Source organism: Primulina tabacum, chromosome 15 (genome assembly GCF_025594145.1).
Source record: "Primulina tabacum isolate GXHZ01 chromosome 15, ASM2559414v2, whole genome shotgun sequence".
NCBI classification, from domain to species: Eukaryota; Viridiplantae; Streptophyta; class Magnoliopsida; order Lamiales; family Gesneriaceae; genus Primulina; species Primulina tabacum.
In genome coordinates, this window is record NC_134564.1 from 3414263 (window position 1) to 3439877 (window position 25615).

The 25615-nt window shown below is 34.4% G+C and overlaps 2 protein-coding genes across 2 annotated transcripts; one reads left to right on the forward strand and one right to left on the reverse strand.

The window, feature by feature from the left end:
• Nucleotides 1–200: 200 nt before the first annotated feature.
• On the reverse strand, nt 201–1858 carry LOC142527922 (U-box domain-containing protein 26-like). The gene has a single exon (XM_075632916.1). The coding sequence runs from the start codon at nt 1508–1510 to the stop codon at nt 263–265; it is 1248 nt and encodes a 415-aa protein (XP_075489031.1). The 5' UTR covers nt 1511–1858; the 3' UTR covers nt 201–262.
• A 19080-nt stretch (nt 1859–20938) lies between these two features.
• LOC142526646 (ferredoxin--nitrite reductase, chloroplastic-like) lies at nt 20939–23788 on the forward strand. Its single transcript, XM_075631166.1, has 4 exons — nt 20939–21440; nt 21874–22228; nt 22342–22630; nt 22899–23788. Exons 1-4 carry the CDS (start codon nt 21062–21064, stop codon nt 23637–23639), a joined length of 1764 nt encoding a protein of 587 aa, XP_075487281.1. The 5' UTR covers nt 20939–21061; the 3' UTR covers nt 23640–23788.
• Nucleotides 23789–25615: the final 1827 nt, after the last annotated feature.

A 25615-nucleotide genomic window follows, 5' to 3' on the forward strand; every position in this document is an offset into this window, starting at 1 on the left:
CGAACATTGACGAAACATAATAATATTAACGATTGTGTTTATGTTTTTTTTTTTTGTTGATTTTCAGCTTATGTTATAATTTTAAAATTGGAATATAAAGAATTATACAGATTGAATTTTCTCTAATTTAGTTTTTATATACGTAAAAGTGTTTTTCTTTGAATTTTTCAATAAAAGAGTATATATTATCAATTGTCCGTTGAAAAATATTTACAATAAAAAAAAATAGGCATAATCATATTTAAAAATTGATATAGTGGACTCATAGCTGTGCGACGTCGCTTCCGGGAAAAGTATCCGAGTTGGCGATGGAATCATCGGGCCATGAGTCGCGCAGTAACTTGAGCAGCATCTGAGCTTTACGCTTCGCCCTCGCCGTGCAATCGCTCTGGACCAACATCACCAGCTGGGTCAACACGCCGGAAGCCACGGCGTCGTTTTGAGCTCTCTCCGACGCCGAGCACAGCGACAGTAGGGCCCCGGTGGCGTACTCTGTGGCGCGGACGGAGATCTTCAGTATAATCTTCACCAGAAACTGCACCGCCATCTCATGCGACGCAAACGCGGCACAGCCGGACGGGACACGGCAGAGGAGCTCGACCGTAGCCAGCGCTCTCTCCGCGTCGCATTTCTCGAACACCGCCAGCTTGTCTACCAGAACGTCCACTGCACCAGCTGCCACCGCCTTGTGGCGGTGCTGCTTCACCAGGCACAAAGCGAACAATGCTTTGATTCCGATCTTAAGCGCCCTGGGATACGCTCGTGGATGAGTTAAAATAGCGATAATGCCTTCAAACACCTCTCCTGAGCTGCTGATTTGAGATCGGAGCTCCGGCGATCTTATCCTTGCCACGACATTCTCTACAATGGCCGCCGAGTTTACTCGAACTTCAATCGATGAATGGAACAGTAGATTCACCAGGTATCCAAACTGACTCGAATCCGCTGCCACGTACGTACACTCCGCCTCCGATAATGTGAACATCGACAGAACCGCGAGCGATTCGTGACTCAATTCCGATAAATCCGACCGAACATTGGCAAACACCATATAAAGCAAAACCTCCCGAGCATTACTAGCAGCAATAACCACCCGATTCTTCTCCGAGTCACGAGCGAGTCCTCCGAGCTTCCTCAAAGCAGAAACCCTCACTCCAAACGCCGCCGATCCGGACGACGCCTGGTTCAGCAAAGACCGAACCAAATCCGGGTCCGCAGGCTGCTTCGGAGTGGGTATCCGCTCCACTCCAAAGGACCGGTTCGCCACACACCAATCCTGAATCAACCGCCGGAGAGTATGATTCGGAATAAGCGTGAAATCCGTTAGCAGAACCCGGGTAACCGGACACGTCGTATTCCCGGTTGCCACCCATGATTCAATGCTTGAACGGTCGTACGTCTGACCTGTACAAACGGTAACCGGGTCACTCATCAGCTCTAAAGAAATCGGGCACCTGAAGTAAGACGGAATCTGCACGCCTACATCCAACGGCTCCAAACCAACAGGCATGTTTTCTAAACAACAAACAAATTTTTTTCGGAGGAAAAAATCAAGAATCAAGAAAATATAAAGAGGGACAAGAAGTAGAGGCAGCGAGAGAACAATTAATGCCAAAAATGCAGTGGGGGCTCCGAATTCTCTTTCTTCTTTGTTGGGTCGTGGGATTTTGATTATATATAAAGAATTTGGGAACAAAGGGACATTTTCTCAGTTTTTTGTTCTGACCAACTCGTACTACATGTATCCATCCACCACACGTGTGGTTATTTACTCTGCCATGGTTAGTTTAAGGTCGGGTGGGGTAGGCTGGTCAAAGGGAATGTGTGTGGGTGTGTGGCCTCCACCTCCTATCTCCTGTTTACATCACCGGGAATGGAAATGATTATAAATAAATAAATGATTTTTTTTTGTTTTGAGCTTGATTATGTTACCTCTTCTGTTCTTGGCTAGTTTGGTTGGTCCATTTTGCTGCTCTATTCTTGTTCCAACTTCTTGTTTACACATTTCAATTCACGGAAATGGAAGCGAAGTAGTTAAATTTTAGGATACCAAACATAACTTTCCAAAATCATGCAAAATGTTAAAAATTGGAAATGTCTTTTATCTGTTGTCCCATATTTTACCTATGAACCATCCTATTTTAAACGAGGTTATTCCATACTTTAACATCATTAGACCATGTGAAAATCTTATATCATACGAGAGATCCATACGTATTTTCGACAATCCAATTGTTGGAGTTTTGTCACACTATATGGATTGATCACCTCAGATGATATAGGAAAGAACCCTTAAATGATGTCATATGAAAATGTGATTTTGTTCTTTTGAAAAAATAATCTAAATGCACTAACTCGATATTTACACACACGACCCCCTAAAAATAATCTAAATTGGTGATTAAAAGATATCTGCTTAGATTTGGGTACCCACTCCACCTAACATTGAACTAACCTAATGTCATGCATGCAGACAACCATTAAACTCAGGCACCACACAATTATTGAATGTGCTAAGATAAAATATATCCCAATAATGTTGAAGATTGTGACTCGTGAGGCTTAAAATGACCCAACTTCTGATGTAATTAGGACTGTTCTTTGACCTGTAAGTTGGGTGTACGACTATTCAACCACTGTACATTTACAGTAATATGGTATGACCAACGCCATTAATTAGTTGAATACAAAACCTAACCAACTTGAATAGATGATAATCTTTTAATCTTAAAAAAAAAAAGAAAAAGAAAAAGAGGACTGATATTAATTGGTTTGAATGCAAAAGGACTATAGCCTTTCAATTTCCGTGGCTGTAGGGTAGGCGGAAGGACACTGTTTTGTCTTTGGTCAACCGGGCAAGATATTGCCACCACAGCTTACTAGCCTTTCTTTTGGTTCCCAACGGCGCACGTGAAGTCACTTCTCCTTCGCACGTGCTCTCCAGCTAGGCAACATCAATTTTAGGAAATTTTATTATTTATTTGTAACTAGGAGGAACCATCTTTCCCTCAAATAGTCTCTTATGTAAATTTGGATGAGATTATATTAAAATGAAATGATATTGATTATGCTAAGTAGTAATATATTTGTCTGATACATTATAATATTTGTGGCGTGCATAAAATTGCCTTAGTTGCGGTACGTGGGAGGGACCATCTCATTTATTCATAGGCATTTGTTTGTGTATATATTCCAATTCCGAACAAAGAAATCAGACAAGAGATTTCATGCTGTCTTGTCTCCAAACACACAAATAATTGAACATTCTTTCGGAAACGTTTTAGGTGAAAAGAAATTAAACCGCTTTAGTTCAATAATTAGGTTGGAATATGATTCAGAAGTGAGTTGTTGGGATGTTAAAGGTTTATTGGACACCTACTAAAAATTCACATGTTCAATTTTTTAATCTATCATCTTAATTTGAGTATGTCATATAAGACTAATCTAGTGTGGTTTAATTGATCAGCGTAATTTGTAAACTACTGTGTTGACATTTTAAGTTTACTTAGAATGCACAATAAGTAATGGTGGCGTGTTATCAATGTTAAAAAAAATAACAATAATAATAATAAATAGTTTGGGATTTTATAGAAAATATGGATATTTTTTTTTAAAAAAAAAAACCCTTATATTTAAGACAGAGTGGGAGCATTAGCTACTTTTACTCCCATTGAATCGGATTCAATATAACCCAAGCACATGCTTCAACATAAGGGATAGTGTAAGGTAAAAAAATATAAAACTTGTCCAACTTTTGCTTTCCTTTGTGTCACAATAATGATATTCTTTTGATTATTTTAATGAATCCCAATTGTTAAAAGATCGGGGGACTAAAGCTTTTTGGTTGTGCATGGAAATCTAAATATCTATTTAATTAGGATCCACTCGACAAAATTATTGAGTTCACTGTCCACGTGAAGCCTAGGCCATTGCATTTAAAAGACTTTAAGGGAGTTTTCAAACAAACGAGTACTAATATATATATATATATATTCTCAGGCTACGTTTGGTTAGAAGGATATGATAAACTAATCATTAGTATGTAAATGATGAAAAAAATGATTGTGGTATGATTGTAACATATGGTGTAAAATAATATTATATTTGGTAAGATTTTTAAGTGTAGGATAATTTTGAATTTTTTGATGAAAAGACAAAATTGCCTTTCCCCTTCGCGGCGGCGACGACTGCGACAATGGCGGCGGGGGCCGGCGGCCGGAAACGGCCAGCCGGAAAAATCGGCCGACGGCCGGTGGTAGGCCGGCGGCGGTCGTGGCGGCGACGACGGTCGGTGGCGGGAAGTGGTGGTGAGTTTGAATATAATAGAGGGGTAAAATTGGAAAAATATGAGGTATTAAGAGTTGGATAAATAATCCTAGGGGATGAGGTTAACCTACCTAATATAACCTAATTATTCATAGGAGTGATTGACTTGGTTAAATAATCACGCGTACCAAACAGCTGACTAGGCAGGATAAAAAAAATAATACCCCCTAATCCTGCCAACCAAACACTCCCTCAGTCTATTTAGACATTGTTTGGTTCTTACAGAAATGATAAAATAAACCATATCGATAACAGGAATCAAATGTTGCTGGATGAAATAAATATATATAATAATTTTTTAATGTCTTATAAAGTAAGAGTATCATTGTGAGATGGTCTCACGAATCTTTATATGTGAGACGGGTCAACCTTACCGATATTTACAATAAAAATTAATATTTTTATCATAAAAATTAATATTTTTTCATTGAGGACCCAAATAAGAGATCCGTCTCACAAAATACGACCTGTGAAACAGTCTCACACAAGTTTTTGTCATAATGTAAAGTTAGTTATTCAAGATATTATTACTTAGAGTATGTCTCTTATGAGACGGTCTCACGAATCTTTATCTGTGAGACGGGTCAACTCTACCGATATTCACAATAAAAAAATAATGCTCTTAGCATAAAAAATAATATTTTTTCATGGATAACCCAAATAAAATATTCGTCTCACAAAATACGACCCGTAAAACCGTCACACACAAATTTTTGCCTATTACTTATTACTTTCACCGAATTTTCATTATGTGATCTTTTTCATTGGTTTTATAATTTATAATAAAAAATTAAAAGATATTATTTACTAGTTTATCAATATCCGAAGTCCACTTTATCATGTATAAATTGGTTCCCACCAATTATTATCTATCCTATGAAGTTAATCTATGATTTTGACTCAATTAAGGAAGCAATTATCTGTGTTAAATTGAGTTTGCTGCAGGTTTCACATGTTATCCACGGACTTTTAAATTTTCAACATTGAGCCTTGTGCATTCTTGCATATTATTTTATTAATTTTTCTTCCCTTTTTTTTTAACAAAAAGTTGATTCTATGTTGTAATTTAAATATGAGTAGTTCTCTTGTGAGACGGTCTCACGAATCTTTATCTGTGAGACGGATCAACCCTACCGATATTCACAATAAAAAGTAATACTCTTAGAATAAAAAATAATATTTTTTCATGGATGACCCAAATAAGAGATCTGTCTCACAAAATACGATCCGTAAAACCGTCTCACACAAGTTTTTACCTCTAAATATATATTTTTATTGTGTGTGATTTATTTTACATTATCTTGAAGATTTTGAGATTTGCCATTTAGATTTGTCAAGTTAAAAGTTGGGCCGTGTAAGAAGCTTTACTCAAAAAGTTGTTATTTAAGCGGTCCAAAATTAATTTAAAGAAGCTCTTGCGCCGAATCAGCCCAAAAGGAAAAAGGTCGAACTACTCTAGTTAAGAACTCAAGGCTAGGAGCGACGGTCGACGGCGAACGATGAACGAGAGGTGTGCACGTTGAGCGGATATTAGGTAATAAACTCCACTCAAAATCAACTTGAACTAGTTACTCTGCACACGCGATGCGTCTGTATACGATTTTTTTATCATTATCGATAAATTAAAGTGAAATTTGAGAAATTATGAAGGGACTAAATTAATATTTGAATTGTTGAAATAAAAAAAATAAAAATAAAAATGTGTGTTGAAATTTATTTTTAAAAAAAAAACAAAAATGTAATATTAGTATCATATAAGAGTAAAGTTGAAAGAAAAAGTTGGTGTTTTTCTAGGTGGTTACTCTCATGTCATCAGCTTTAATAAAACAGATATATGAAGAATTTATGACTTGCGACACTCTAAATTCAGATTCAAAGCTCAAAACCTTGAAAAAAATTTACTTCTCCAAATTCTAATATTTTTAACACAACGAGCTTTGTGTGATCTAAATTGCATCGCGTGACAAGGAAAACTAATTTTAACATAAAAAATTATACATACAATCAATAGATATCCCATTTTATGTGGCACGGATTCAAAATCATAATTTATTTGATTAAAATGTACAATTAATAGGCAGTAGTGCACTGGTTTTATGGGTACGGAGGTTATTTTATTTTATTGAAACCAATAAATATATAATCCAAGGTATTAAAAATAAAGCCCAATCGAAGGCGACAGATTAGCAAATATTCTATTAAGTATTATAATTTCTAATTCGTCATCGTTAATTAATTAATATTATTGGAGAGGGAGCCAACAAAATTTAATTACACTTGGGAATTTTCCTGAATTGTAAATGCACCAAAGTTTGAAATTAATAAATTACACTTCAAATTTGAATTTGAAAGTTAAACAGTTATCAAAATGTCTGGAATTATTTCTTGGATATGTTAACCGATGAATTAAGATTTCAAACCTCAAAACCTTGAAAAATTTGTAGTCAGCAATATTAATTATTTTTAATTTTAGATTTGATGTAGATTTTACTTATTTGTCTCGAATTTAAGAGGTTTTACCAAATCTTTTAAGTTAATTAATCTCAAAATGCGTAGAGCTTACAATATATATGAACTCATGAATATATTATATATAAGCGAGTTACGATGACATCAAATTTAGTTTTATTTCGAAATTTTTTATTTGAAGCATATTTTGTTGTTGTTGTATGTTCTAGGAGTAGGTCTTTTGTGAAACGGTCTCATGAATATTTATCTGTGAGACGGGTTAATCCTACCGATATTTACAATAAAAAGTACGACCCATGTGACCATCTCATAATAATTTTTGTCATATTTAAGTCGTAAAGACTATGCTTATTAAAACATGTATTCGATGAAACTTTTTAGAAAAGAAAAAATTATTATTCTTCTAAAAACTTTAAAACAAAAGATTAATTTGCAAACTAATGATCAGAAATTAAATATTATTATTTTATTTTAATTTTATAATAAAAATGTTTCATAATATGGGACCCACTATCGTCGTAGGATCTAACAAGAGTACAACTCAGCAAGACTGATAACCCTTTCCCCATTATATAAACCACAAATCCCCTATCCCCACCAATCCCGCTCCGCCCCAAATAAAACAAATAATTCCCATCTAAATTCCCCCGACCCCTTCTCCGCTCCGCACGGCGGCGCTCCCTCCCCCCCCCCCCCCCCCCCCCCACCAAATGTCGCAGTCAGAGCCGCCACGCCTCAGCCTCGGAGATCCTCCTCCGTTGCACAAGCAGAATTCGTGGTCCCCGGATATCATCCGCGACGAGGTTTGGAACAATCGCCGCAGGAATCATCGACACCGTCGCGGCCGCAGCGTCACGGACGATGACTTGGACGAGCTCCGCGCCTGCTTCGAGTTGGGATTTAACTTCGATTCTCCGGATTTGGATCCGAAGCTCTCGTCTACCTTTCCGGCGCTTGGGTTTTACCACGCCGTGAACAGGCAGTACAGCAATTCTCTGTCTCGGTCTTCTTCAGCCTCGTTTTCCGACTCTGATTCGATGCTGTCGTCCGTCGGAGGCACCTCTAGTTTTATAGATCGAGGTAAAATTCAATCAATGGCCGTATTTACTGAGTTAATCATTCGATTTCTGTTGGCAAAACTGAAGATTCTTATCTAAAAATAGGTGATAGCCCGGAGACAGTGAAGAACAGATTGAGGCAGTGGGCGCAGGTGGTGGCGTGTTCGGTGCGTCAATATTCACCGAATCTAATCGTTGATCAATCGGGATATTGTGAAAAAACTTCGTAATGTTCGTCCAATTTTGTAAATTAATTTCTCAATTTTCTTCTTCCCCTAGCTTTTTCGTTGGATAATTCTTGCTTCGATTGTATATAGCTAGCTAGCTGCTGGAATTTTGGGCTTATTTCAACATCAGTTGAATTGTTTTGCCAAAATTAGGGTTGCTGATGTGATCACAATTTTTCCTTTTTTTCTGGAACCCTAAAATTTCAAGTTTAGAACTTCTCTCCCAAATTCGGAAGGATTACGAGATATAATTTAGTGCTTATGCATTAAAGTGCTACAATTTTGAAATGTGATGCCATTATTTTGACCTTTTGTATTATTTGATGAACTTAAATGCTATTTAAAGTTCTAACTTTGTATTTTGGTATGAATTTTATTGATCAGATTCGAAATTTAAAAATAAACAGTTTTGAAATCCAAGTTAGTTATTTAGGAGGTGTTTGCGATCACTTAAAAAATAATTATTGAATTACAGTTTAAAAAAATCTTTTTTTGTGTATTTCTCAAATTCAGATTTTGTCTTATCTTTTGCTTAATTTAATTGTAATACAAAAGATGGTGGAATGATGATTCCAATCTTACAAAAATGATTCTAGTAATAAGTTTGAGAAACGAATCATGAACAAATATTATGTTTTCTGACAAAAGTTTTGTTTTGATGGTAAAAATAAATAAAGTAAAAATGAATATATCGTCTTACACGAAACTTACTAATTTTATTAAAGTGGGTCTCTTTTGAGACGGTCTCACGAATCTTTATTTATGAGACGGATCAACCTTACCAATATTCGCAATAAAAAAAATAATACTTTTAGCATAAAAAGTAATATTTTTTTCATGGATGACCCAAATAAGAGATTTTTCTCACAAAATACGACCCGTGAAATCGTATCACACAAATTTTTGCCATTTTACTATTAGTAATTAGCTATAATCATCCATTCTTTAAAATATAATGATACAAATTTAAAATTCCTAAGAATAAATCCATGGATTTGGATATTTAAATCTAAATTAAAAACAAGCTGGTGAACCAATTCACTCCATTGAGAAGAGCGGAGGACCAAACCGGAATAAAACGATGAATGTTTTTTTTCTCAATATAAAATAAAATTTCATGTATATTTCTTTTCAAATATCAAATTTATATCGAATCTATTTTTCTCTGTCTATCCGTCACATTCCTACATATCAAAATATCTAATAACATATATAATCGAAATCTGACCTGTCACTTTCAATAATGTGGGAGACAAAACAAATGCTGATTATAATTCGTATTTTGTAGGGTTCTCATGTTTTATCCCACATAATAATTCAACCAACCAATAAAATTAGCCCATAAAATTTTAAGCTTGAACATATTTATATAATTTTATTTATTTATAAAAAATCCATTGATATTTTTTTATTAAAAAAATAATGGCATGTGGGCAATAGCTATTAGCTATCAATGGGAAGGAGGCTGGGTGCCGGCTCTTTTTTAGTAGAGTAAGTCTTTTTTGAGATGGTCTCACGAATCTTTATCTTTGAGACAGGTCAATCCTACCGATATTCACAATAAAAAGTAATACTTTTAGCATAAAAAATAATATTTTTTCATGGATAATCCAAATAAGAGATCCGTCTCACAAAATACGATCCGTGAGATCGTCTCACACAAGTTTTTATCTTCTTGGTAAAAAGAGAAAAAGGAATCTTTCCAGCTGGGTTTATGGAATAAACCACATATGCCTATTGCTTTACATGTCGATTGTTGCGTTGAATCTGGTAAAGTCGTATGGTGGACTCGTGTCATTTCAGGTACCGTGTGCCTTAAATGGAGTACAAATTAACGAAATTTAAGTAAATCAAATTAGGATGTCTTGAATGGAGTATAAATCATTGAAATTTAAGTTAAAAAAAAAAAAAAAAAAAGAGAAAAGGAATCGTCGAGATGGTGTTAAATAAATCTCACACATATTTAATAAGTAAAATTAGTCAAACGATTCTTAAAAAAAGGTAGTTAAACAAGTTCTTAATAACTTTTGTGTCACTCAAGTAAGTACCACAAGAAATAATTTTCATATTGTGGCTAAATTCGTTTTGATTAGGCTTGTCGGCTTATTTAATCAGTAAGAAATAGGAAAAAAAATTCTTCCCATTATTACATTTTTCATGTTATTTTACCCAATTGCATACCCATTGTATTTGACTTGGATTCTTTAGTACCCGAAATAAGCTATTTTGTGTCGATAATTTAGTTGATAGTGTCTTGTGTTTATTAAATAAAAATCATGATAAGAAGTTATTTTTTCCTAACTCTTATACATTAGTTAGACATATGAGTTTAAAAGAATATCAAGATGGTTACCTCAAAATATATGAATAAATTTCCACGTTATGCACCCAATTTCATACCAATTGTACCGGATTTTGTGCTCGAAATAAGCTATTTTGTATCGGTAATTTAGTTGCTAGTGTCTTGTTCTTGTTAGAAAAAAATAACGTAAGAATTTCTTTTTCCAAATCCTTATTCATTAATTAGATATTTGAGTTAAAAGAAGATCGTGATGGTTCTCTCAGAATTATACTTAACTTTACATGTTAATGTACCCAATTGTATACCCATTGTACAAGACTTGGATTCTTTTGTGCCCGAAATAAGTTATTTTGTGCTGTTAATTTAATTGCTAGTTTATTGAGCTTATCAGATAAAAATCATGGTAAAAAGTTATTTTCCCTAACTCTTATTATTTAATTAGACATATGAGTTTAAAATAATACCACGATGGTTCCTCGGAATGTATGCTTAATTGCCATGTTATGTAACCAATTACATACGCACTTTACCGACTTGGGTTCTTTTGTGCCCGAAGTAAGCAATTTTGTGCCGGTAATTCAGTTGATTGTGCTTGTTAGACAAAAATTCATGGTAAAAGAATATCATGATTGTTCCCTCCAAATATATGCTTAAATTTCCACCTTATGTATCCAATTGCATATCATTTGTATCGGACATGGGTTCTTTTGTGCCCGAAATAAGTTATTTTGTGCCGTTAATTTAGTTGCTCGTGTCTTGTATTTGTTGGATAAAAATCATGGTAAGAAGGCCTTTTCTTTAACTCTTATTCATTAAGTAGGCAATGAGTTTAAATGAATACCACGATGGTTCTCTCAGAATATGTGCTTAAATTTTCACGTTATGTAACCAATTGAATACCCATTGTACCGGACTTGGGTTTTTCATTATCGAAGTAAGCTATTTTATACCGGTAATTTAGTTGCGAGTGTCTCGTGCTTATTAGATAAAAATCACGGTAAAAAGTTTTTTTTAACTCTTATTAATTAATTAGAAATTTGAGTTTAATAGAAGACCACTGTTTTCCTCAGTGTATATGCTTAAATCTATGAAATATACCCAAAATGCATACCCATTGTACCAGACTATGGTTCTTTTGAGCCCGAAGCAAGTTATTTTGTGCCGATAATTTAATTGCTAGTGTCTTGTACTTGTTCGATAAAAATAATGGTCATATGTTGTTTTATTAACTTTCACTCATCCAAAATACACACAAAGTAGAATCAAGACACTGGTAGTTTCCATCAAAATATATACTCAAATTTTCTTGTAGCGTGCTTTAATTTACACGAAATACACTGAAGTAAAATAAAATTGTCACATAAATATGATATTTCGAGCGAATATTAATGTTGATAATACATTGTCTTGGCAATTAAAATAATAATAATAATCAGTTATTTTCTTACCTTTCACTCTTTAAAAATACACATGAGTTAGCATCAAGATGACGACAGTTTCTCTTACGTAATTCTAGCCACAAGAATTAATTAAGTCACACAAGTATTTTGAAAGAAAAACTAAAACTTCAACATGTAGGAAATTGAAAGAAGGCAGCAATGAGACAATTATAAATTCAAACAAAATAATTCACATTTATACAATTACACACACTAAAAACCAGTCGAAAATCGATAATAAATTTCAAAATGACACACTAAAACGAGTGGCAAATCGATAATTATTACCATAAAAACCACGTAAAAACCCGAGAACTTGTTCAAACAACAACTAAAATGAAAAAAAAAAAAAAAAAAAAGCCGAGAAACATCACCAATATGCAGAAAAGTATAAATATTGCAAAGAAAACTTATTATAAAGAAAGTAAATGATGACAAAAAAATATTTGTATCTAAACCTGGTGACAAATGGATTAAGGGGAAGAGCAAATAGGACAGTAAGCAAGTTGAAACAAAAAATTCCCAAAAACATAGTTTTTATGAAAGTTGCGAGTCTCCTAAAATATATTGATTGACTGATTAAATTATATTAGTAAAGAGAAAAAATAAATAAAAAATCTTTCCAGCTCATTCTTAGTAAAGAGAGAAAAAAGAATCTTTCCAGTTGGGTTTAAGGAATAAACCACATATGACTGTTGCTTTACATGTTGATTGTTGCGTTGAATCTAGTGGACTCGTATGGTACACACAAGTTGAAAAGTACATCAACATGTCATTTTGTGACATACACACGTATCGTATTTTGTGAGACGGGTATCTTATTTGGATCATCCATGAAAATATTAATTTTTATGCTAAGATTATTACTTTTTATTGTGAATATAAATAGGGTTGGCCCGTCTCACAGATAAAGATTCGTGAGACCGTCTCACAAGAGACATACTCATCTATGTAATAATCGGACCGAATTAAATAGGTCTTCGGTTAACTTGGATTATTTTTAATGTTCATTTTTAAATATTTTTAAGTAAAAAATTAAAACAAAATGATAAAAGTGGTGCAACATTAGGAGTTTTTGTGAATATAACAATCAAATAGGGGTGTAAACGAACTGAACACGTTCACAAATTTTTCGAGCCGGTTCGAATAATATTTGGTTCGAATTCGAAATTATCGAATTCGAGCCGAACTCGAACATGTTCGAATATTTTTCGAATCGAATTCGAGCTAAAATTATATTGTTCGATTGTTCGCGAACTGTTCGCGAACTTTAGCATTATATTTAAAAAATAAATAAAATATTATTAAGTATATATATATAAAATATTATTAAGTATATATATATATAATAAATATATATATATAATATTATAATATATATATAATATTATTCGAGTTCGAATCGAATTCGAACTCGAGCCTCAGTTCGAATCGAAAATAATAAAAGTTCGAGTTTCGAATCGAGCTTCGAATATGTTTATTCGAATTCGAGCTCCAGCTCGAATACTGAAAATTTCATAAAATTCGATTCGATTCGATTCGTTTAAAGCCCTACAATCAAACAAGTACTTTTTTTTAATTTCGAATACGAAATAGGGGAAAAAAAAACACAACATGTGGAAGGATTGAAGGAACATCAAATGGGATTAAGTGTTTCCTTTTTAATTATTTTAGTATCAAGTAATTGAATATGACCGATTAAATTGGAGATAACAAATTGAAATTATAAGAATATGGAAGACAAATTACTGTAGAAATGGGTCAAATGTCTAACAATGATGAGTAAATTGTTAATGAGTAGGTCTCTTGTGAGACATTCTCACGAATCTTTATCTGTCAGACGGGTCAACCTTACCGATATTCATGCATAAAAAGTAATTTTTTCATTAATGATTCAAATAAGAGATCTGTCTCACAAAATACGATCCGTGAGACTGTCTCACAAAATACGATCCGTGAGACTGTCTCACATAAATTTTTGTCATTGTTAATTCATGGTACCAAATGGTATTGTTTTGAATACATTTTTTTTTGGGTCATCTTTTTGGTCATCATAACGGCCTGAATGTAAACGAAACTGCCCCATTTACGTTGTTTTAAAATCCAATTTGAAATGTCCAACACATAATAATTAGTTGATTAAAATAGGCAAAAACTTGTGTGAGATGGTCTCACAGGTCGTATTTGTGAGACGGATCTCTTATTTGGGTCATCCACGAAAAAGTATTATTTTTTATGCTAAGAGTATTACTTTTTATTGTGAATATGGGTAGGGTTGACCCGTCTCACAGAATTATCTTTTATTTGATGATGGCATGCAAGAAACTCTTGAAACAGGTATGCATGTCACGTGCCATTTCAACATCTGGGGTGGGTGTTTCGCGATAATTTGTCATTGACACATCATCGTCCCTTTCATCTTCAATAATCATATTATGCATTATAATAGATGTCGTGATATCATGCAGCACTCCTACATGTCTAGTGATTATCGCTCACTTTGATTGCAGGTCCAATTGGCAAAGGCCAAAGCCAAAGGAAAAGCTAATGAAGAATACTTGGAGGACTTTTTCACCATGACCAAATGTAATGAGAATGTTAAAGTCCATCGACAACAACTGATTGATGTTGAAAAACAAATGAATGAGATAACGGCCTTAAGGAAGAAAATAAAATACTAAAAATGAACATCATGTGCGTCATTCCGTGCATACTTGATCAAAGAGCAAAAAAAAAAATTGACAGAAAAGAGTAGCGAAGAGGGATGCCTCCAACGGGACTTTTACGCCGTTTGGACAGTTCTTGGGAGGAAATTCACCGTCCGAACTTCCAGAGTACCAGTGTATTGTCATGATTGCAATGAACTAAAATTGTGTTTATTTTATTGTTTGAGTGTGTTTTTTTTTTCAATTTGTTAGTGATATGTCATTTAATATTGCCTATTTTTCTTTGTCAAAAAATATCACATATTTATCAAATTAAATTAATTCAATAATAAATGTTTGTAATAAATTGAGTTGTATATTTTTTGGTCATGCCCTTGTTCCTTATTTTTATTTGATATTTATTATAAATATTAAAATTACAATTAATTAAAGAAAAAATAAAACAATTCAAATAAATTAAAAAGAGATTTAAAAAAAAGTTAACACTAAAATTAATTAAAAAATACGAAATGGGCCAAAAAATAAAAAAATATACAAAAAATTCTTTTACAATTTTCTAGGATGTCGTTTTTGTAATTTACGTCATCATCTTATTTAGTACTCCTAATGTACAGTGCTCCAACAAACATGGAGGATCAATGTAGCACTATCTAAAATGTAGAATACAAATAGAGATAGATTAAACGAGTTTCAATTCATGATTATTGTCTAATAATGTCAATTTTGTACCGACTACCGAGTAGTGACCAAGAAGGCATTAAAAGGGATATACATTAAACCATTTTTATTTAACATTGAACAAGTATTTGATTATTTTTTGAAATTAAATTTTTTTCGAAAATGATTTCAACCGTTTCTTTGATTATAGTAGAAATTTGTTATAATTAGATCTCGAACATAGAATTTCACCTCAAATTTAAGACTTTTGTATCAGATGAATTACAAACTATGATACCCATAGAATTAGGGGTTTTTTATAATTAATTTAAAAATAAATAAATATTTCAAAAATAATTAAAAATAAAATAATTTTGTTTTTTATAATTAATTTAAAAATAAAAAATATTTCAAAAATAATTCAAAATAAAATAATTTTGCAAAATTACTTTAATCTATGTTTCGCAAGCACAGATTAGAGTGAAGTGAAGCATTATCCGTGTTTTGTAAGCACGGATCTCCACATGTACGAACATCCGTGCTTACAAAGCACGGATTCTCCACGTCACACGCCACTGATGCTCCACCTCACTCCACTAAGACCCAATCCAACTCACACGGCGTGAAAGTATTATTATTATTATTATTATTTTTATTATTTATAATTTTAATAATTAATTTAATTCGAATGAAAAATATAAATATTTATAATATAAGGTAATTATTAAATATTTTGTATTATTTGGTTGGGTGATTGAAAAAGTAGAGATATGAGAGGATTGAAGGTAGAAAATTAAGGAGAATAAAAATAATAGTCTTTCACCAATACACCAATAAGAGGTTTAACTTTAGCATATAATATCGATAAAACTTACGCTGAATTATAATATTTTCATTCTATTCCTAAATTTAAATTGTTTATTTTCTATTTAATCTATTATTATTAATTGAATTTTGAATCACAACATAAAAATACAAAAAAATAAAATACAATATAAAAATATAGAGTGAGGTGGAACGGATGCCTGTCCACGTGGAGCATCCGTGCTTACAAAGTATGGATAATTCTCCACCTCACTCTAATCCATGCTTACGAAACACAGATTAAATTAATTTTGCAAAATTATTTTATTTTGGATTATTTTTGAAATTTTTTTTAATTTATAAATTAATAATAAAAAAACCCATAAAATTATTTCGAACCAGAGATAAATGTAAATAAACACAGGCGCCGCATGTTTTGGAGTAATCAAGTTGTTGAGTTGCTAGAATTTGATTTTAATTAAACAAAAATGAGGCGGCTTGGGGGTTGTTTGCTCTTGCCCTTTCACTTTTATGTGAGGCCACCCCTTCGTCTTCTTTAATTTTCATTCATTTTTAAAGTCAATGAGGGTCGGACCCCTTTGGTTGTGTTTTAAGGCATCGAACCTCTCCGATTGTTAACGTGCACATTTCTTCTTTGAATTATTTCTTATTACAAATCTATATTTTTTTTGTTAATGATTTATACATCAATTGACACCAAGGTCTCGAGACAATGATTGGGTTTGACATATAATTATAATAATCATATCCCAACTGAAAAAAAAAAATTCTATACAATTTTTTAAAAAATAAACATTTGTTGTACCACTTTCTTCTTCGATCGATGAGTTCTAAATTTGACGATTTTCTTCAATGTGACAACACAAATATTTTTGGCGTGCTTATGTCATCACTAACACGTATATTGAGAAGAGTATGTCTCTTGTGAGACGGTCTCATGAATCTTTATCTGTGAGACAAATCAACCCTACCGATATTCACAATAAAAAGTAATACTCTTAGGATAAAAAGTAATATTTTTTCATGGATGACCCAAATAAGATATCTGTTCCACAAAATACGACTCGTGAGACAGTCTCATACAAGTTTTTGCCTGTTAAAAAACATTTCAAGATCACACATCCTGGAATTGTCCGGTCATTCGTGTGATTTTCATCTTCCAGTTATTGACATTTCATATTGTTAATTACATACCACCCTAGGAAATAGGCTCTAAGCTTCACACGTTGACTCTTCATCGATTGTTACATCAACATTAAAAAATTTATTCAATATTATAAAAACAAATTGTTTTTCCTAATTTTCAAAAAAAAAAATTTGTACGTATATACTTGAAAAAAATAGTCTTTTAATTTAAAGGTGCTAGTTTTGTCACTAATCAATCAGCTTAGTATTTAAACAGTTTGCTTTTCAGAATTTAAACTTTAGCTTACAAGTTTGTGCGTGTAATAATACGTCAATTAAAAAAAAATCATAGAAGATTTATTATTTATCATTTTTTTTGGTTCAATTATATGTTTTATTTTATTTTCTCAAGTCTATTTTTTAGAAATGTTCCTAAAAAATGAATTTAGGAGTACGAAGGATGTTCTAGTTCTACCGTGTCTTTAGGAGGAGATGTTTTATTTTATGGCAAAAATATTTGTGAGACGGTCTTAAGTGTCGTATTTTGTGAGACATATATCTTATTTAGGTCATCCATAAAAAAAGTATTACTTTTTATTGTAAATATCGATAGGGTTGACCCGTCTAACAGATAAAAATTCGTGAGACCGTTTCACAAGTGTGGGGACCCGGACGCTAATTCATTCCTTAATCGTCTTTAGGAATAATTCAAGCAATTATAATAAACAGGGTCTAAATTTTTTTAAAATACAAAGCGGAAACATAATGTAATTCAATTCAAATTATATACTAAACATAAACATATAAATCTTGTATTATCTACAAGAATTCAACTAGGTTCAACTATATATCAGTGCTGAATCCTAGGTTGCTTCGAAGCCCGGATCTCCACGCTATCTAATTCAGCCTCGTTCTCTTCTTGACCCTGATCCCATCCCACCTGTTGCCATGCACACATACAAACAAGACAACAGCCGGATAACTCCGGTGAGAATTACATTCTCAGTATAAATCATGTATACATGCAATCATAAAAACAATATAAAAGCATATAACAGATATGTCTAACATGTATTCAAATTAGAATATAAATCCATATCAAGAATAAATCATATTCTAAACATGTACCATCATCAGGAACATAATTCATCATGTACCATATTCAGGAACATAATCAACATAACTCAATATAAACTGTCAATTAGACTCATGACTCCACATTTAAGACTAGACTCAATCCTAGTCTAGAGATCCCGGTTTCCAGATGTGGGTATTCCCATATCGACCAACAGTAATAGAAAAGACTCCAGTTCTATCCACGTCGATTTGATATCGATCACCAGTAATAGAAGAAGCTCTTATTCTATCCACAACGATATAGTATCGATCACCAGTAATAGAAGAAACTCCTGATTCTATCCACATCGATATAATATCGATCATCAGTAATAGAAGAAGTTATAATTCTATCCACATCGATACGGTACCGATCACTAGTAATAGAAGAAGCTACAATTCTATCCACATCGATAGCCAAACATCCGGTGACAGACTTTGGCACTATCGCCAATACACGATCTTGTGACATCGTACAATGTGTCCGTGGCGATCCCACCACTATCAGGCACTTCTGTCACAAGATTACTCGTCTAATACCTGCTGTCTATAAATCAAGAGAACAAGTACGTCAATCCAATCAATACAATAAGGTAAAGTATGTGATTTAGGGAAACTCGAGCCAAACCTCACTCGAGTTGTGCAATCCCAACTCAACATTAATTTATACCTTTATCTTCTCGGTCTGACGAAGACGAAGTCCCAAATTCAACTCTGTCCATACCCAAATGTCCAGTTGTAGCCTGCGTTGATAGGAACACAGTACTGAAGTCGGATTACAATTCAGACGGACGGATCAAAATATAAAGGCGTAAGGATTTTTCTTAAGAATTCTCTGAAGCTTCTCCTCGATTTCTTGCCGGAGGAAATGAAGGAATCACTTTTATATATCAATTTGCGAGGTCAAGACAAGTGGGCCGCTCTTCATGTTTATCAAGCGGCGCTCGGGCGGTCACATAATACCGCTCGGACGCGGCGTGTTCTGTCCAAGAAGTCTAATTGTTGAACATTGGCGCTCGGGCGGTTAAAGATTACTGCTCGGGCGCCATACTTTCTGCCCAAATGCTCATCAGGTTAAACACTGGCGCTCGGGCGGTCATTTTCTACCGCTCGGACGCCAGACATTCTGTCCGAATATCACCTAAATCATATGCTTTGCCCCATCCGGTCTCGGAATGGCCCGGCTATAATCACCTCAGTTCATAATCAATAAATCATCTCAGATTACCATAGTCAAATTCTCGGGCATTACAACAAGAGACCTACTCTTATTTTATAAATTTTTCATATGAAAATATGTTGGTTTTTTTTCTTTTTTGGATATCATATGAATATTCTGAAATTTCAAAATATAATTATATATTTTGTCAGGATATATTATAATAATATATATTTGAAATTATAAAAAATTAAATACAATATGCTGATTATACTCAAAATCGTGGATTAACATATTTTTGGGACATCATTATAAAATAATACGAATATTGTTTTGTTTTTATTTCGAAAATTAAATATTTTCTCAAAGAAAATAAACAACGTTGTCGTACTTCCGTACCATCGAGAGACTACCCCGCCCCAACCAAATGGATCTATTTAGGCATCGTTTGATTCGTGTGATAAGATAAGTAAATGATATATAATAAGAGTGATTATAAAATGAAAGGTAAGGATAAACAACCACAAACAAGAGAGGATAATAATGCCTACAGTGCGGGCTGAACGGACCTATCATAATCTTAATCATGCATACCAAACACATGATAAATGAAGGATTAAAAATCAATCATGTCTTATCATGTACATCAAACAATGGCTTAGTGTACACCACGCGTCATTTAAAATTAATAATCTCCAATGAACATTTTTATTCTTGTCTCTTCGTGTCATGCTCAAATCATATGTCGAATTTCACCAAAGTATTAGGCTTTTTGTATGATAGTCTCACAAATATTATCTGTGAGACAGATCAATCCTATTGATATTCACAATAAAAAATAATACTCTTAGCATAAAATGTAATATTTTTTCATGGATGACTCAAATAAGATATCCGTTTCAGAAAATACAACCCGTGAGACCGTCTCACACAAGTTTTTGTCTGACGAAAAACTTACGTCTGGGGTTATTTTTAGATAAATTTCAGGACAAATTTTGTAGAACAAAAACATTTATGTAATTGTTTTACGAATCAATTTTGTGATATTGATCATATATTTAATTCGATTCATAAATAAATATTATTTTTTATATCAAAAATATTATCTAATTTACCACCAAAGAAACGCACTAATTTTGTAAATCACCACAAGCCAATATCTTTCAAATGGCGTACCATTTGAATTGACAACTTTGTTACATGGTTTATTTCACATTAATACTGAATCGACAAATTGCCCACTATATGCTCATAACTTTTAAAATCTATTATATTATATAATTAATAATATTATATGATAATATTTATATATATAAAAAATTATAACATAAATTTTACCTCGTACATGAGCTATAATCATCTTCTCGTACATGAATTATTACCTGAAATAATAGGTTTGGAAGGTCCAAAATAGCCCCACGGTTGTGGTACTGACACGTGGCACATCGTCTCAGACAATACGATCAAGAGGTCATTTTGGTCATATAACAATAACTGTCAGCTATGAATAGAAAAATGGCCTTTAGCAACGTTCAAGAGTCCAACACACACCGCTACTTAAGGTGCATTTCCCCCCATCCCACAAAATGGTCTCACCTCCCCTCTTCCTCCCTCCACCACTCGCCACCGCCGCAGCTGCCACCTCTATAATCTGCATTCATATTCTCACTTTTGTTGGATATTCATCGCGATATGGAATCACTTTCTGTCAAATTCTTGGCAACTTCACTGCCAAATTGCACTACGAGGTTCAAGAGCAGTAGGCTTCATGCCGTCCCCCCGCAGACTGTGGTTCCACCGAAATCGCCGGCGAATATCGGCTCCGACAGGTTGGAGGCTAGAGTTGAAGAGATGGATGGGTATTTTGTGCTGAAGGATAAGTTCAGGCAAGGGATATCTCCTCCGGAGAAAGCCAAGATTGAGAAGGAGCCGATGAAATTGTTCATGGAGAATGGAATTGAAGAGCTTGCCAAAATCCCACTTGAAGAAATCGAGAAATCGAAAATTAGTAAGGATGATATTGATATCAGGCTCAAGTGGCTCGGTCTATTTCATAGGAGAAAGCATCAGTGTAAGTTCTGATTCCGTACTGTTTCCATCCGGACCAACTAAGAAATTTATTTGGAAAACTTAGATAATTAAGATTTTAAATTAATTTTGTTTCTCTCAGCAATCATCTAATAATTTTTAATCTTTGATGAAATCTACATCTTTCAAATCTGTGGATAAGATGAAGAGCAAACCATTTTATAGGAAGTTTCATGAATTTCTTGGCAATAATATATGTGGCTATGAAGTTGATCTTGATAAGAGCTTATGAATGGTTGAGACAATATTTGGTTATTTCTTGATCCCGTTTGATTAATTTATATTTAGGAGATCGAAAGTTTGTTTCTTTTGCCTCTATAGTTATCTGCTACATTTACTATTTTCTGAAAATATCTTGATCAATGAAACTATTTTCCTAATTATTGAACTGTAAATTTGCTGTTCTCGATGGCCAGATGGCCGGTTCATGATGAGACTTAAGCTCCCAAATGGGGTGTCAACAAGTGCCCAAGCCCGATATTTGGCGAGTGTTATCAGGAAATATGGGAAGGATGGTTGTGCTGATGTTACCACGAGGCAGAACTGGCAGATTCGTGGCGTTGTTTTGCCTGATGTACCGGAGATTTTTAAAGGGCTCGAAGCAGTTGGATTGACTAGTCTGCAGAGCGGAATGGACAATGTGCGGAATCCAGTCGGGAATCCCCTTGCTGGTATTGATCCTCATGAAATCATCGATACGAGGCCTTATAACAATCTGCTCTCACAATTCATTACTGCTAATTCGCGGGGCAATCCAGCTTTTACCAACCTGTTAGTGTGTTCTACTTTGAAGCATAATTCAATATATCTGTAAAGATTTTATGGAAAATGTACAGGGGATTTGGTTTTTTAGGCTAAAGTTTCTGTTGGTGCAACTTTTGCAGGCCGAGAAAGTGGAATGTGTGTGTCATAGGCTCACACGATCTGTACGAGCATCCGCACATTAACGACCTTGCATACATGCCAGCCACGAAAAATGGTCGATTTGGATTTAATATTCTCGTTGGGGGGTTCTTCAGCCCAAAGAGATGTGCAGAGGCGATCCCTCTTGATGCTTGGGTTCCTGGTGATGATATACTCCCGATCTGCAAAGCTATACTCGAAACATTTAGAGATCTCGGTTTGAGAGGAAACAGGCAGAAAACGAGAATGATGTGGCTTATTGATGAACTAGTAAGTAATTCTGTCTCTTCTTGTAATTTCCCTTCTCCGCTTCTCCTACGTTGAATACGAAACGATTTTGTTAATGAGCTTTAGTTAAGGAGGCAACTTGCGCTAGTTGGCTGGTTAAAATTATTGAATTTTCAGCTGCTTGTCATGAGCCAAGATACAACATAATCAGGCCTCCAGCCGGGGATGTATATTTTTAGTCATTTCCGGAGTACATGTTTTTAGGATAATTGAGTCTCTTAATATTGAACTTGCACTTTCCTGATGACAGGGGATTGAAGGATTTAGAGAAGAAGTTGTGCAGAGGATGCCTCAGTTGCATTTAGAGAGAGCATCATCGGAAGATCTTGTCCAAAGCAACTGGGAGAGAAGAGACTACTTTGGAGTCCACCCTCAAAAGCAAAAAGGCTATAGCTTCATCGGCATTCACATACCTGTCGGCCGGGTCCAAGCTGATGACATGGACGAACTCGCACGACTAGCAGACTTGTATGGATCAGGAGAAATCCGCCTCACGGTTGAACAGAACATAATAATCCCAAATGTAGAGAACTCGAAAATCAGGGCACTGCTCAACGAGCCCCTTCTTAGGGACCGGTTCTTACCAGAGCCACCTCTTCTAATGAAAGGCTTGGTGGCTTGCACTGGGAACCAATTTTGCGGACAAGCCATAATCGAGACGAAAGCACGTGCACTAAAGGTAACCGAGGAGGTTCAAAGACTCGTCTCTGTCACGAGACCGGTGAGGATGCATTGGACTGGTTGCCCTAACACGTGTGGCCAAGTGCAGGTGGCAGATATCGGGTTCATGGGATGCATGACGAGGAACGGAGAGGGGAAAGTGGTCGAGGGGGCTGATGTTTTTGTTGGGGGGAGGATTGGGAGTGACTCGCATTTGGGAGACGTTTATAAGAAGGGTGTGCCTTGTGATGACTTGGTTCCATTGATTGTGGATTTGTTGGTCAAAAAGTTTGGTGCAGTTCCTAGAGACAGGGAAGAAAGTGAAGATTGATTCTGTTGTTGGTTGGATATGTAATAAGGAACGAAATAGCTTTAACCTGTGCTCTCTGTTTATAAAGATTTGTTAACTCATACCAAGTGTTACGAAACACACTGAAAATTTTTCTATGATATTATGGTACATGACAGAACATTAGACAATTGTTTTTTTTTTACTTGTTTCACTTATTGTTTTGTCAAGTATCACGAACATCTCGATAAAAATTTATGATATTATGGTACATGATGCAACATTGGACAATGTTTTTTTTATTTGTTTCACTTATTGTTTTTGGAAACTTACACGTACGTCCCGATAAAAATTTATAATATTATGATACATGATGTAACATTGGACAATGTTTTTCTTTTACTTGTTTCACTCATTGTTCCCGGCAAGTTAAACTGGCATCGGACTCAAATTTTAAAAAACGAAAAAATTTATTAAATTTTTTAAAAATTAGGCATAAAACACCTTAAAAATCAGGTAAATGTGTTTGAATTGTTTTTAACACGTGTTAAATGTGCTTGATTTTTAAAAAAGAAAATATATTATAATGTCAATTTATATTTTTAAGACTTTTCACGCTATTAGCCCGTATTGTTTTGACAAAGAGTTGGTCCCTACAGAACAACACAAAATAAACAATTGAAAAAGTTAATTCGCAACTATAATAAAAGTGCTTGCATGGTATGTTAACTGATGATACCTTGGGAAATACTTTGTATCCGACTAATCTCCAGAATGAATTTATGATAGTAAGGAGAGTGGAGCTACCTGTTATCTTAGATCTCGGGAGGTGAAGGCCTGTGAAGCCAGATCCAGGGTAATAGGGCTCGGGTAATACAAATCAGAACAGTATTTCGCCCCCCACGGTATTTACCCGAGCATTCCGGTACAGGTGATGTGTTCAAAGTCGCAAGTATGGGATACCATGAATTTATCATCATTGAGAGATCTTTCGCCACACGTAGGAATGATGTGACTTAATCAGAGTAGACATGGGTTGTCAGACTTAACAATGTCAGTAAACAGGACATAGATAACAAATTCATCATGAGTAGCAGTTTGACACTGAAAACAAAGTTCTTATGACTTTCTCCTATAAATATCAGGTTTGTCTGATATTGATTCGTTCAGAAATATTCCCTCTCAAATGAAATATTCACTATATTCATAAAATATTAACTTGAGCGTCGGAGTGGCTACGCCGAAAAACCATCCGGCATCCCACTAGCTATCTCTGTTATTTTAAGCATGCAGATATTTCCAAAGCCAGGAGAGAGCCTTTTTCTGAAAAAATATAACCCGACACGATGAAATTGTCCACATCTCTCACACTCAATCCACCCAGTCGCATCATTGTCGCCGTCTGTGGGAACTCAGATCTAAGACGAAGATATGGTTTACACTCGAAAATAGCTCGGAGAGACACTTCCAGAAAGGAATCCTCAGACTCAGAGGTTCCCCAAGGAAATCCACCCCTAGGGATGTCAATGGGTCCGGGTTTTACCGAAACCCGTAATGGACCCGCAAGTATGGGGCGGGTTTGAGCATACTAAATGGGTCATAGGGCGGGTCTCGAGTCCAATTTTTCAGACCCGTCCGGGTATGGGGCGGGTCATGGGTCCTCTAATACCCGCCCCATATATGTGGATATAAATACTCTAGGGTTTTAGTTTTATTAATTTTCATTTTTTTAGTAGCCACCTCAACCATTACGGTTTTAGCTATTCTTATATCAATTGTTGCATTTGAATATGCTTTTAACAATAGTGGAAGAATAGTTGGTCCTCATCTTAGTATGATTAATCCAATGACTTTGGAGGCATGAATGTGCTCGCGAAGATGGTTGTGAGGTGAGATGAGGTGAAAGGTAAATCATCACAGTTTTATTTTGTTACTTTTATTTTAATTTTGTTACTATACTTTCTCTCTTTAAATTACATTTTTTTACAGTTTTATTTTTTCAATTTACTTTCTCTCTT